This window comes from Podarcis erhardii, assembly GCF_964252035.2.
Source record: "Podarcis erhardii genome assembly, chromosome: 4".
Lineage (NCBI taxonomy): Eukaryota > Metazoa > Chordata > Lepidosauria > Squamata > Lacertidae > Podarcis > Podarcis erhardii.
Window position 1 is genome coordinate 97839136 of NC_138508.1, and position 15118 is coordinate 97854253.

At 43.4% G+C, this 15118-nt stretch overlaps 1 protein-coding gene across 10 annotated transcripts in view; it reads right to left on the bottom strand.

Moving 5' to 3' along the window:
* LMO7 (LIM domain 7) overlaps window positions 1–15118 on the bottom strand; it is a 154640-nt gene that overhangs the window by 101647 nt on the left and 37875 nt on the right. For all 10 annotated transcript variants that reach the window (XM_081857971.1, XM_081857975.1, XM_081857973.1 and 7 more), the window contains 2 exons: window positions 3956–4026; window positions 105–174 (listed from right to left, as the gene is read on the bottom strand). In XM_081857971.1, the coding sequence (XP_081714097.1) occupies window positions 105–174; window positions 3956–4026 (141 nt within the window). The remainder of the gene's footprint in view (window positions 1–104; window positions 175–3955; window positions 4027–15118) is intronic.

Genomic DNA, 15118 nt, shown 5'->3' on the forward strand with positions numbered 1-15118 from the left:
TTATATTAATATCACCTCTAAAAATCCAATTTGCCAATGCTAATTTGAATAAACAGAATCCAGAAAGCAAAACTGACAATGTAAAAATATACTTTACGACTTACCAGCCCAGCTATTGGTGTTGACAGACGATTAATCTTTCTAATGATGCCAGGTTTGATCTTGTTAATTAGACTAGAAAAGAATGAGAGTTACCAGGTTTTATAATGCAATTTTACTCTAGGGCTAAACATAAGCATTAAAATTACAAAGTACTGCTCCTCTCATTTAAATTACACGAATCAATTAAACAGATGACAGCTGCCTTTGCCTCAGCTTTTCTACTGATAAAAAATATAACTTATGCATGTGTACACGTAAGTATCCAAAGACTGGGAAATGTAAAACAAAGAAACAAAATCTTTAAGCATGGGAAAATAAGTGCCAATCAAGTAGAATGTAATTACACAAAAATGTTTGTACTATGAAGTTGCATACATAGACAATATTTATTTCTGTTTTGTTTTGTGCGGGTGGCGCTGTGGGTAAAACCACAGAGCCTAGGACTTGCCGATCGGAAGGTCGGCGGTTCGAATCCCCGCGACGGGGTGAGCTCCCGTTGTTCGGTCCCAGTTCCTGTCAACCTAGCAGTTCGAAAGCACGTCAAAGTGCAAGTAGATAAATAGGGACCGCTACCTGGCAGGAAGGTAAACAGTGTTTCCGTGTGCTGCTCTGGCTTGCCAGAAGCGGCTTAGTCACGCTGGCCACGTAACCCGGAAGCTGTCTGCGGACAAACACCGGCTCCCGGCCTATAGAGCGAGATGAGCGTGCAACCCTAGAGTCGGTCACGACTGGACCTGATGGTCAGGGGTACCTTTACTTTTTGTGCAACCTGCTATTTAAAAAAAAAGTTATTTCCAACTTTCTACCTTCAGGGAATCCTTGGACTTACCTGCCAAGGAATCCCCCCCTGTGCATTGCAAGAATTTGGGAGTGTCTTAGAGCTCATGGTTCAAAAGAACTGCTGGCCAGACCTTTTGCTGGCCTCACCACAGCTTCAACTGCACAGAGAATGCAACCATCACGTTGTAAGAAGAGACTAGTGAAAGGGACGGACGGGGTTGTCTTTTAGAGAGGCTTATGCACCATTTTCAATTTTGGGAATTCATGAATTCCAATTCATTGGGAATAGCCTCTAATAAGCTTCTGGGGAACTCTTGTGCTCCTCATTTAGAAAAGTTGTACTGACCAAGCAAGGACCAGTTCCCTTACCCAGACAGAACAAAAGCAAACACCACCCATGTAAGATAAGACTACACTTTGCTACAAAGAAGAGGGGAGGGAAGTATTAGCATAGCTGTCAAGTGTCCCTTATTTGAAGGGACAGTCCCTTATTCCAGCGCCATGTCCTGCTGCTGTCCCTTATTGATGGATGTCCCTTAAATGATGTCCCTTAAATTTCAAAGGAAGCAGCTCCTCTCCCTCCCTCCCTGCCGGCCAGGGAGGAGGGAGGCTCTAACTGTGTTGCTTGGCTGTGTTGCTCCCCCAATAAGAAGTCTAAGAACGACTGAGGGGTGGAGCTTGCATGCCTTGTGTGTGGCTAGTTAATGCAAGCTGAGGGGTTTTTGAATGCTGGACGCCATTTTGTTACACGTGCTGCTGCAAACTTTGCAGTGCAAAGCCAGGCCGGGGAGCCATCTTAAGTTGAGGCTGCATAGGCCTTGTGGTGCATGTGATTCAGATTCTATTCAGTTGAACCTCTGGTTACAAAATTGGTTGGACAGTGTTCTCGAAGCTACCAGCATGGGTTTGACCAGACTGCAACAGGATAGGAAGACTGGAGTGCCTGGAACAGGTGATGCAGGTCCCTTATTTTCAAGGCTGCTGGTCCCTTATTTTCAAATCTGCAGGTTGACAGCTATGAGTATTAGTCATCACCCCCATCATTACTACAGAGAAGGACAAACAAATGTGACTTGGGACAAAGTTGTTCAGTACCCTCTTGTAGCATATGCATCACGGCCAATTTACACAACCAGGAGATTCATCATACACTTAAAAAGCAGGTCCAACTAGAGCCCTGACCAGTTCAGCATACAAAACTGGAGCTGAATTGAATGCTGGGCTTAGTCCAGCTGGCAGCAGATACAGTTACACAGTGTTATGTGGACAGGCAGCACCCAAGTCTCCCCAAAGCAGATTTTTAACAAGGCAGAACTCAATCAATATCCTGCCTCCAGTTTTGACAGTCCTAACAGAGTGGTTCACACAGGCAAGTAGCTCACAACTGCTTACTTGCCAAGGTTTTGTGGACTAACTCTACTGAAAGGCGTTAAGATAAATCACACATGTATGTCATCACTTGATGTGATGGTTGTCAGGTGGTGAGCTATATGTGTGAACCAGCCCCACCAAGAATGAGGCATGGACTCCAAAGGTCTTAATTTAGGAAGATTCATTATGACAAAGTTGAAAAATTGCCTATAAATATAGTATCTGAAGCAAAATAAAACTTCAGAAACAGTAACAGCTCTGTCTCCCACAAGCCTGGTAGCCTAGATCGCCATAATTGAAGGTCTTCCATTTATATACAACAGCATGCCAACAGGTAAAAACATTTTTTCTCAGTTTGCTCACCTATACTTGAGAATAAGTGGAGGGGAGAACATAAAGTGAATGATCTATAAACCCTAAACATAGAATTGAACAAGTTGCAGCAGTGCAGCTTTGCATTCTCAGAAATAATTTCATTTCTAAAGGCTATCCTCCAAGATCTGTCTTGATTGCAAGTGGGTGCTCATTAGTATGAATGAAGGGAAGCTTCAAAAACGGGGGCAGTCCCATCTGCCAAATGCCAGATATTTTCACATTTCTATTGCCAAATATGACAAAAGCACTAGGAAAATATATCTTTGGAAAAGGGTACCTGGTAGGAGTTTTAAACCTTTCCAAAAACCACAACTACTTATTAAACATGTGGCAGAGGAAGAGAGGGAGAAGCAACATGCTGATGTTTAAAAAGGTTGGGGCACTGGGAGAATGGTACCAAAACACTCTCAAATACTGACACTTTTTGGGCATCCTTTTGCTAGATAATATGTAAGAGAAGCCAGGAAGAGAAAGCTCCTTCTCCTCAGAAACTGACCTGATTCACACCTCCCAGGCTAATGTACAGGTAAGAACTTGGGGTTCTCCACTGACGAACACACTTTCCAAATGTTCCAAAACAATTCTCAGTTTTTAAAAATATATATATTTAAAATGCATATTTTGAGAGAAAATACAAACAAATGCTCATGTGTATTTCTTTCTCTTACCAAGTCACAACTTATGTTGGAATCGGGGAAGTATGGGCGTATGGGGAAACACATGATACATGCTGCATGTGATATATATCATGTGATACATATTGAAAAACACAACCACACCTTCCAGATGTTGTTGGACGCCCATCAGCCCCAGCCAATATGACCAATGGCCAGGGATTCTGGGAGCTGCAGTCCATCAACATCTGGATGGCCACAGGCTCCCAACCTCTGAACTAAACGATCCTCAGAATTGGTGCTGATACAACCCACCTTCTCTGCAGATTTTTTTGGCATCACTTGGCTGAAGAGAAGGACTATGTCACATTATGCATGGGAATAATAGAAGTGGGTAGATTTATACCAAAATTGCCTCTGTTGAAGGTGGTTAATGTTTAGTTTTATATGCATCAAACAAAGTATAGAAGAGAAATGCATTAAATAAAACACCCAAGAGCGCACACAATTATATTTTCAGTTGCAATTAAAACATTTTCCATGTTAGGCATGGGGTGCGCAAGGCATCCTGGAAGACAAAGCAAAATACTAAGAAGTCTTGTAAGCCTGAGAAGGGCAGAACTGCTTCTGCTGTTGCACTCATCAATAGATGATCAACAGCTTTAAAAAGCTTTACAGATGAATGCTAGCCTTTCCTTGTCAAGAATACTTACTCACACAGGAGGACTCCATTTTCCAAAGCAGCACGGAAGTCGTTCTTTCCAAAACTTTTCCCAGTAGCTGCCTAGAAAGAAAACATATCATAAGCTGTCTTTTCAGAAAATGGGAAACAAGAGAATGCAGCCTTCTTAGATGTATACATAGGATGTCATTTCTCAAGTCTGCAATTTTTACTCAGCATGGTGAAAAACCTCCCCCCCCCCTTAATCCTGGTGAGTGTGACAAGTTCCAAACTCCCTCCCAAGTTTGGACATAGAGAAGGGGCAGAATAGGATCCACACTGTTGTGCTCAATAGGTTTCAGAAACACACAGGAGCTGCAAGTATGATCTCTACCCTTCCCTAGTTCACCTAGGAAGAGACATTTACCCCAACCTCACACTGATTTTTGTAGGTTTGTAGTAATGCCAGGGGCAACCACATGTTTTGAGTTGACTATCTGTATCCCTAATGATTATTCATGCTTATGAATGCAAGACTATGCTATCTTTTAAAGAGGGCACAGGAGACATTCTATCAGGGAAATGGCCCTGATAACAAATTTGCAGCATTCTTAAGGTGTTTTACCTCAAGGGCCAGAAAGTTTGTTCAAAACTACGTCTACCATACTGTGTCTCTATTCGCACTCTTATTTTATTGGAAACAGGGACAGGGCACACACCCCAGCTTCATAACCTAATAATTGCAGGTTCCCACTGCAATTCATTCCTGCAACTTTCATTAAACATACAGGGTTAAAGGGTAAGTGTAAAGGGACCCCTGACTGTTAAGTCCAGTCACAAACGACTCTGGGGTTGTGGCGCTCATCTCGCTTTACTGGCCGAAGGAGCCAACGTTTGTCTGCAGGCAGTTTTTCCGGGTCATGTGGCCAGCATGACTAAGCCGCTTCTGGCGAAACCAGAGCAGCACACAGAAATGCCCTTTACCTTCCCGCCGGAGTGGTACCTATTTATCTACTTGCACTTTGACGTGCTTTCTAACTGCTAGGTTGCTATGCCTTAGCATATAAGTAATGCATTCATAACGACATTCAAACCAGAAAAACAAATAGCTGCTAAACCCTCAAATGTCTTCCCACCCCCTTCATAAATTACCATTCTTCTGAACCATTCTTTTCTAATGGCATTCATCTTTTTAAACAGTTATACTAGTGTCTGTATTATTTGATCATTTGGATATTGCCCTCTACATGGGGCTGCCTTTAAAGACAATCTGGAAATTACAGTTAGTACAGTATGCCAAAGCAAGATAAAGGAGACAGACATCAAGGATCCTGAACGCTGATCCTGAAAGGTCATCACAGGATGACCTAATCATTTCCAGGCTAAATTTAAGATGACTGTCTTATAAAGCCCTTTGAAATCTCTTGAGGGACCAGGTATGTGAAATTCCACTTCACCTTGGCAGCCTGCCTGGGTGTTTAGATCAAGGGGAGGCTTTTTCATTGTTCCAGCACTAGGGTGATGACACAAGATAAGGCCTTCTTCGTGGTAGCACCCCAGTTATGACCTACCTTATCCCTGGAAGTAAGCCTGGCATGGACATTTAAGTGCCAGGTTAAAATCTGTTTGCCCAGAGACTTGTAGAACATCAGTCTGCTGCTGCAATTGGTATGCTGGAATGTTTATTATGTATTTTATTTGTAATAATAATAATAATAATATATTTATACCCCTCCCATCATGGCCTGCTCGTATGCTGTTAGAGTTGTTGCTTTAATTGCTGTTTTAGTCCACTCTGGGATTAATTGATGGAGGTTTAAAAATGTCCTTAATATTGGCTACATTATCACCAGATTAATGAACTGTACAAATTAGATAAGAAAAATGGTTTTGCCTCAGAAAAATCTAAGTTGGAAACAGAGTTGTTGGATTCTAAAGTTAAAAATTTGTCTAAAATGTATAATTTATTGTTGGAGTGGCATACAAAGGATGAACAAGTTAAATCAGTGATGGTAGATTGGGCAAGAGATGTGGGACATAACATAATGTTTGAAGACTGGGAAAGACTGTGGAAGAAAGGGGTCATGTTCACTGCATGTACAGTGTTAAAGGAAAATATAATGAAAATGATGTATAGATGGTATTTGACTCCTGTAAAATTAGCAAAGATTTACCATAACAGTGATAACTTATGTTGGAAATGTAAAGATAAAGAGGGTACTTTTTATCACATGTGGTGGACCTGCCCCAAGGTGAAAGACTTCTGGGAGAAGATTTATAATGAACTGAAAAAAATGTTATACAATATACAATATTGTATGTTATGCAATGTTATACAATATACAATTAGTAAGAAACCAGAGGCCTTTCTTCTTGGAATAACAGGCTTGGAATTGCCCAAGAAAGATGTTAAATTATTTTTGTATGACACAACTGCTGCTCAAATTTTATTAGATAAGAATTGGAAAACACAAGAAGTATCAACAGTGGAAGACTGGCAGAGGAAGATGGTGGACTTTTTGGAGCTAGCTGACCTGACTGGAAGAGTCCGTGACCAGAAGGAGGAGGATTATCAGAAAGAATGGATGAAATTTAAGGACTATTTAGTTAAATATGCTAAGTTAAATTGATTGGAAAAGCTTGCAAATAACAGGCTTAGGACATAACTAGGTAATGAGATGAATTAATATGTTTAATACTGATTTGGAAAGGAAAATATGATGATGTTAAGTGATTAAGTTAACTTTATAAGAATAGTGGTTTTGGAAAACCGTTAAAATGATATACACTGAAGTTCAACAAGGGGGATACGAGAAAGTCACTTAACAATGTTATTAAGTTTGGTTTAAATACGGTTGAGATGTTTGTTTGGTTGTTTGTTTGTTAAAAAAATTCTTTGGAAAATCAATATAATTTTTGAAAAACATAAAAATAAAAATGTACTTAATAAATAAATAAATATCACTGGTGGCTAACAGTTTTATTTCTAAGGTACTTTAGTAAGTACAACATTTAAGAAATGCAATTAGCTGACAACTTGTACTTTCAACACACACACAAAAAATGGGATGCTTCAACTGGAATAGACCAAAAAGAGAGAGAATCAGTCTCAATATACTGAAGAAAGAGTAGGTTGTACTCTCTTTTTTAAAATTCCTAGAGGAATACCTCATCAAGCTGAAGCATGCTGGGCTTCATTAAATAGCTCATTCTGCATACTGAGATCAGCGCATACTTTGCATCACAATGTCTAATCTCACTAGAAACTGCATACAGAAGGAATTACAGAACAGAGGTTTTTCCCAGCAGGCAATGTGCAGCATTCTCCACTGGCCAAGTTGACGCAAACTATGTTAACTAATCCCCACATCCCTGTGTCTGCTACCTTTGCCCTACAGCCTTGGTAATGATATCATGTATTAGATAGGGCATTGCTATTCATAAAAAGGTTTGATAAGAGCCTCTTACCTGCCTTTGATATGTTTTTGACATTAGAAATGTCTAGTAGCTGTGGATTTCCTGCTCATATCGCTTTGGTAGCCAGCATGACATTATATTTAAATGAACACTCAGCAAAGATAGCATTGTTCAGTTCTCCCCAAGCTAAATACCGTATTTTTCGCCCTATAGGACGCACATTTTCCCCTCCAAAAATGAAGGGGAAATGTGTGTGCATCCTATGGGGCAAATGCAGGCTTTCGCTGAAGCCTGGAGAGCAAGAGGGGTCGGTGCGCACCGACCCCTCTCGCTTTCCAGGCTTCCGGAAGCTCTGCGCAACCCTCAGGAGACCGGCTCCGAGGGTTGCGCAGAGCTGTCTGCAGTCCCGGGCTCAGCGCAGCTCTGCACGGCCATCGGGAGTGGGGCGCGAAGTCCCGCTCGGCTCCCGATGGCTGCGCAGAGCTGCCTGCAGTCCCGGGCTCAGCGCAGCTCTGCACGGCCATCGGGAGCGGGGCGCGAAGTCCCGCTCGGCTCCCGATGGCTGCGCAGAGCTGCCTGCAGTCCCGGGCTCAGCGCAGCTCTGCGCGGCCATCGGGAGCGGGGCGCGAAGTCCCGCTCGGCTCCCGATGGCTGCGCAGAGCTGCCTGCAGTCCCGGGCTCAGCGCAGCTCTGCACGGCCATCGGGAGTGGGGCGCGAAGTCCCGCTCGGCTCCCGATGGCTGTGCAGAGCTGCCTGCAGTCCCGGGCACAGCACACTTCTCCCCATCGCCAGCCCCACAAGCTCGGGGGACAGCGGGGAGGCGGAGCGTGCCTTCCTGCTGTTCCCCGACCTGGTTCTTCCAGCCCCGCATCTGGGGGGGGAATATTTTTTTTTCTTTATTTCCCCCCAAAAAAACTAGGTGCGTCCTATGGGCCGGTGCGTCCTATGGGGCGCAAAATACGGTACAACCCTGCCCACTCTACTGTTCTGGCTCATAATAAAGAAAAAGACTGCTTCAAAAATGGCATTTGGCAACTGTTGTATGACTGCTGTTTAAAAGCCAAGATCTCTTTTACTACTCGTCCCCTTAAGCCATTAATATATCATATCACTGTGGTGAAAAATCGTTAGCTTTTAAAGCATTATGATTCATACTTCGATCACACACACCATTCACCAACTGGTTAATTCAGAGGTGTGGTGCATTTCTTTAATCCACATCAATTAAAGAAAAAGAAAAAGAAATCCAGTGTGTGTCACATTTGCCTCATTTGACAAATCACATTCCAGAAGAAACGAGGCTATCAGTTTCAGAGCATTCGACTTCCTTTACTCCAGTGCCTACACCCAAGTATGAGCCTGCTTTGCTTTCAGTGCATAAAGAACTAATTATTTAAACAACATTTCTGAAATTCCTGTGTAATTACTTGCTTGCTACTGTCAAAGTTTACTGAAGTAGATTCTCAATTATCTTTGTGATATCCATATTGTAGTTCTAGGTTAGTCTTGTTGACGTCTTTTTCCGTGTGGCAAAAAAGATTAAGGATTTAAATATTTATGTGGAGTGAAACACTCACATTAACCAGGCATTACTAACCGGTAACATATAGAATTTACCCAAAGACTACTGGAGAACTAAAAGCAGATAAGGATCATACTTAGGACATGGGCAGCCAATAGGTCCATCCAGTTATAGCTTGTCTGGTGAACAGGCTATATCACACAGGGGTCCTTGCTGCTACTTGCTAAGTAATCATTTTTATTTATTTAGAATAAGTTATATATCACTTAAATTTGTGGTTTCTAAGTGGTGTGCAATACACATCCACATATATAAAGATCAATTAAAATTAATAGGATCAGAGAAACTAGAAGTTATATCCTGTCAATGGTACCCTTGTAAGACTTTAAGAGGTTATCTAGACCCTAGAAAACAGTGGCTAATAAAAGTTATCATTTGAGTTGATTGCCATCTATTTTCATCTCACAACTAACAAGCAGCAAAATGTAAACACAATGCAAAATTGCTGCATTAGGAGATTCTGTCTGGGTGCTGTGTTCCAGCGGTGGAGCCACCAACATACCTTAATGCACACTGGTTTGTGACATGAAGAGGCATTGCCAAGGTTGCTATTGCTGTGGGATACGTACACCACATTGTAATTTAAATATTTAGTTACTGCTGGAAAACACACAATAACTTGAAGCTTCCAGGAATAATAATAAGAATCAATTCAGCAACATCTAGGAGAGCCAAGTTTCTCAAATTTGGTCTAGTGCAACGGTGCTATATCTTTTCCCGCAGGATGTGTAATTAATGCAAATAAAGGTAATTGTCCTAATTTAATTCTAGTGGCCATGCTTTTCAAACTCTGCAGGAGTCACTCAGCATATTAAGCTAAATAAAGAGAAACAGTTAAACACCAAGTTGAAGAACTTATAAGAAGACTGATTCAAACTGCCTAATTCAATTGACCAATATGAAAACAGTCAGCTTTAGAATTCAATGTTGGTATTACAAAGTAACCACCCTATTTATTTTGTAACAGACACCACTCACTTACTGTGATTATAGATTTTGCATTTCTGGTTGTAGTCCATTTCATTACTGGGATGCCTAAAGGAATGTGTTGCGTAATAAGATCTGTAGCTTTACCAGAAGTTTCACATGGCACCTTTCGTATCTAAATGGAGTGTTCCTTGATGAGGTAACCAAAACAGATTTAGGAACTAGGTCCCGACTTGCAAGGATTGCATTACTCTGTGTCAATGAAAGTTCTCTTTAAAGCAATACCATTCACGCAAGACCATGTTTTGTATTCTATTCCCCTTCCCCATCACAGCAGGGAGTTTGGGGCTGTGTGTGTAAAAGGATGAAAAGCTGGCTTGGCCAACAGCGTCATAAGACCTTGAGCAGCATGTGATGAAAAAAGGAGGGAGAAAACAGCCTAATTAGAAAAACTAACCAACAAACTTAAACCGACACGGGGACAAATAGAAGAAGACGCCTTACACAGCCCAACAAGACAACGACAAGAATCCACCAACAGCGTACGAATCAATATGGCTAAGCTGATTCAAAAACACCCACCCACCCCACTGACACAAGAAAACCAAGTTCACCACAGCCAATCACAAGCAACCACACCCTAGGCCAACCACAACCTCTCTCACCACCAAAGGAACACAAGTGAATAGTAAAGAGAACCCGCACAAGCGATGCTGACAGAAAACCCCACACAACATTAAGTAGAATAGAAAAATTGCCACCCGACCCCACCCCGACTCACCATTCCCCCCTCCACCTCTTTCCCCCTTTTCCTCCTAATGTAACACTAATGTCTCAGCAAATGAAACTGATCTGTAGAAAATGTAACTTGAAAAAAGAGACATTGCACATACTTTTGTAAACCAAGAAATCATTAATAAAAATGTTTTGTTTTTTTAAAAGGAGGGAGAACTCTCTCTTAGGGAAAAACATGCCCTGCAACTCATTCCCCCCCTCCCCATTCTCACTGCCTTCTTACTTTTACAAACTTTACACACCTAACACACTTTTATCCCACATGTTGCACAAAGGGAAATGCATTAGTTCTGTCTGAGTTCTTTAATTCTCTTTCACTGTGCAGTCTTAAAGATTATCCAGTATGTGACTGAGTCTCTCCTGCGAAACAGCGTCAGCCTGGAAACAATTGTGATCTTTCTGACCATGTGACAAGGAGATTTTTGGATAACCGTATCTCCACTTAATAAGCAGAGATATGAAGGAGCCTTTTGACTGCTCATGAGCATTCCTCTACAGTAGAAAGAAAACAGCAGACATGCCGCCATTACACTTCATTAGCACGGTAGGGAAGCAGCTAGGTCTACTTGAACAAATTTCTAAGCATGAGGAATTATTCAAAAAGCAGCATCTCGCCTACAGCCAATAGAGTCCATTTTATCACATCCCCCTGCTGCTCGTGAATTTAGGGCAAAGCAGCATTCTACACATTACAGAGTATGACGTGGCAGAATTGTGGCATCTAGCACTTTAGCACTTTCCCATGGTGGTCGTGAGGAGGAAGACTTTTGTGTTGTGAGCCACCATATCAGAGAGAAAAGCCTTCAGCACCGATCTCTTCCTGCTGTGCTGGTTTACTGCACAAGAGTTTTAATGTGAGGGAATGTTGCAGCAGGAAATTTTTACAGAAGATCAGCTCTGCCCCTTATTGTGCGAACTGTGCAAAATGGTTCTAACACCTATAGAAGGGCAACCTATTGTTCTGCTGCAACCTCAATCGAAGCACACAAACTCAGAGGCTGATTCTTTCAAGAAGCTTAGTGAAATACGTTGATCCGACAACATGCCCCTTGCATTCCTCTTGGAGCCCGGAGGGGGCAGGGAGGGAGGGAGAGGGAGAGAGGGAGAGAGGGAGAGAGGGAGAGAGGGAGAGGGAGAGAGGGAGAGAGGGAGAGGGAGAGGGAGGGAGGGAGGGAGAGAGAGAGAGAGAGAGAGAGAGAGAGAGAGAGAGAGGGAGAGAGAGAAACTTAGCACAGAATTGTAGTTTGGTTCCTTAGCAAGCAATCTCACATTTCACCTGGGAGGTTGGAACACTTGTTCACACATCCATTGGTGTGTCTGAGATTTAAGTGGCAGGGAAGGTGTTCCTACCTCCTGAGAGGCAGAAGAATCAAGCACAACACCCCCCTCTGGAGAGGCAAGGGCAGAATTTGTGTCTGACTCTAAAGGCTGGACGGACAGAGTGACAGGAAGCTTCAGTGCTGGCCTGTGACAGTTCTAGAAGCAGGGCGCGTGGATCTCACTTTGGTGACTGATGAGACTTGAGCGCAGGATGAGGAAAATTTGGACCCCGCACTCTCAGGATCCTCAGCATCAAACACCTGTGGACTTGCCAAGTGTTCTGGAGCCTTCCCCAGGGTCCACTGCAAGCCACTGCTTGTTGTCGTCTTACCTCAGCCAGCCCAAGACATACATGGAAGTAATGAACAACTCCACGCACGCCTGAAAAGCTAGTCTGAAGGAAGGATGGTGCAAACAGTGGAAACGTGTACTGTCTTCCTCATGACAGTGTACAAACAGAAGCAGATTGCTGCAGTGGTTTTTACCCCATGTGCTGTGGCACCTCGGGGTGCCTTGAACGGTCAGGGGTGCTGCGGGTAACACTGGCCTCTGTCCCTCTTTCCTTCCTTCTGATGCCCTCTTGCGTCTCTGCCTCCCAAAGGCTTGTTTGCTGCTGCAGCCGCCCCAGCTACAAGCTCCACAGACGAATGGTGCCTCTGGGGCTGGCCAGGGGGTGCTGGTTGCCAGGAGCAGAGGTGGCCTCGGAGTAAGCAAGCAAGTGGGTAAGGTCACTCAGCTCCCAGCCAGCACTTGCTGTTGGGAACGGACTGGCAGGCCGGCAACTCACTAGCTTTTCTTGTGCTTGCTGTGAGCAAGGCTTAACTGGGAGCTGAGTGCCCAGCACTGAAGGGGAGCTTTTCTGCCATGCAGGCCTGGCAGCGCCCAAGGTATGGTGCTGGCCTCATGTTTGGCCAGTCTCCATTAGGCCACTAAGGCTGGGGGGATCCTCTTCCACGAACTCAAAAAGGTTGAAAACCTCTGGATTACTGTATTGGGGATTTGGTTCTTGCAATTTGGTTCTTACACACATTTTAATGTGCATAGGGCAGGTCTATCTAAAGACTTTTGGTAGGATACTTCCACCCTTTCCAGAAAGCAGTAGAATAAAGCAAGGAGGAAGTGACATGCTAAGTCACCACATATAATTTGGAAGAGATTTTTGGAGCCAAAAATTATAGTTTGCAGTGATTTTCTGTCAAAAGCAGAGCCTTAATAGTACTTCTGGATATATTTTAATAGTATTCATAGTTTCACTGGCATTGAGGCCTCTTACTGTTTATAAAAAGTTTGAGGTTTAAGGCTAAATGAACTCATCCTTCCTCTGAAAAGTCCTGAATTTAGCAATGCTGCCCCCCCCTCAAAATACCAATTATATGCATATATTTTACAACTTAGTGTAAGAAACGGGATACTTAGGGGTAGCTGCCTTTCAACCTTCTCTTCTTTATTGCAGTTTTCCAGTTTGGAAGCAGCTTCTAACTAGTTTTTCTTTTTGTGCCCAGGTTTTAGATGTGAGAATTCTGTTCTTTTTCCTGTTTCCCACTCTTTAAGATTCTTCCGGATTATCTTTATATCGTATATTTGACTAAAAAACAGAAGGATGCAATGTACAACACTTAAAATGTCGAACACATTTTCTAGCAATCTTCCCCCACCATGCACTCACAGTCAGTGCGCACTCAGGAACAGCACTGCTTCCTTGAATACCATTTTATTTTTAAGGTATCAAACTTTTAAAATTTAAAACCAGGTTTGACAGTGGCTAAGGTAGGTGGTCTAAACCACTGAGCCTAGGGCTTGCCAATTGGAAGGTTGGCGGTTCAAATCCCCGTGATGGGGAGAGCCAGTGTGATGTAGTGGTTAAGAGCGGTAGTCTCGTAATCTGGGGAACCGGGTTCGCGTCTCCGCTCCTCCACGTGCAGCTGCTGGGTGACCTTGGGCCAGTCACACTTCTTTGAAGTCTCTCAGCCACTCTCACCTCACAGAGTGTTTGTTGTGGGGGAGGAAGGGAAAGGAGAATGTTAGCTGCTTTGAGACTCCTTAGGGTAGTGATAAAGCAGGATATAAAATCCAAACTCTTCTTCTTCTCCTCCTGTTGCTCAGTCCCAGATCCTGCCAACCTAGCAGTTCGAAAGCATGTCAGAGTGCAAGTAGATAAATAGGTACCATGTGCTGCTCTGGTTTCGCCAGAAGCAGCTTAGTCATGCTGGCCACATGACCTGGAAAGCTGTCTGCAGACAAATGTTAGTTCCCTTGGCCAGTAAAGTGAGATGAGCGCTGCAACCCCAGAGTCGTTTGCAACTGGACTTAACTGTCAGGGGTCCTTTACCTTTACCTTTTAAGGTAAAAAGGTAAAGGTACCCCTGCCTATACGGGCCAGTCTTGACAGACTCTGGGGTTGTGTGCCCATCTCACTCAAGAGGCTGGGGGCCAGCGCTGTCCGGAGACATTTCCGGGTCACGTGGCCAGCGTGACAAAGCTGCATCTGGCGAGCCAGTGCAGCACACAGAAACGCCGTTTACCTTCCCGCCAGTAAGCGGTCCCTATTTATCTACTTGCACCCGGGGGTGCTTTCGAACTGCTAGGTTGGCAGGTGCTGGGACCGAGCAGCGGGAGCACACCCCACCGCGGGGATTCGAACCGCCGACCTTTCGATCGGCAAGCCCTAGGCGCTGAGGCTTTTACAAGGATTCTAGGTAGATTTGCTGCTGAGTTTAATTTATATGTTACAGGTCATAACTAGGTACACATTTTGAGCTATACCTGGCGTACACAGTGCTAATGCACTGATCAGCAAAAATGCATTCTGGGCTACGTGTCAGATAATGATTTCTTTCCTGCTCAGCCATATGTAGATGTGACAAAAGTTTGAGAACTGTACCAGTCTAATGAAGCTAGGCAGTTATTTTGTTGGAATCCAAGAGAAAGAACAGATTTGAAATTAGAAGTGAAAATGAAGAAATGTGAACCCAAAACAGTACCATGTCATTTCTTTTCCGCAGAGCAAGAAAAAAAAATGTGTTTGGTGATCTTCACTCCCACTACTATTCTACAATATTGCTAATATCACACATTTTCAGCCAGGCTACCCTCCATAAAATGCAGCACTGAACATAATGAAGAATTCACTTTGTTATCAACACTTCCCATGGATCAGGTTTCAACTTGTTTCC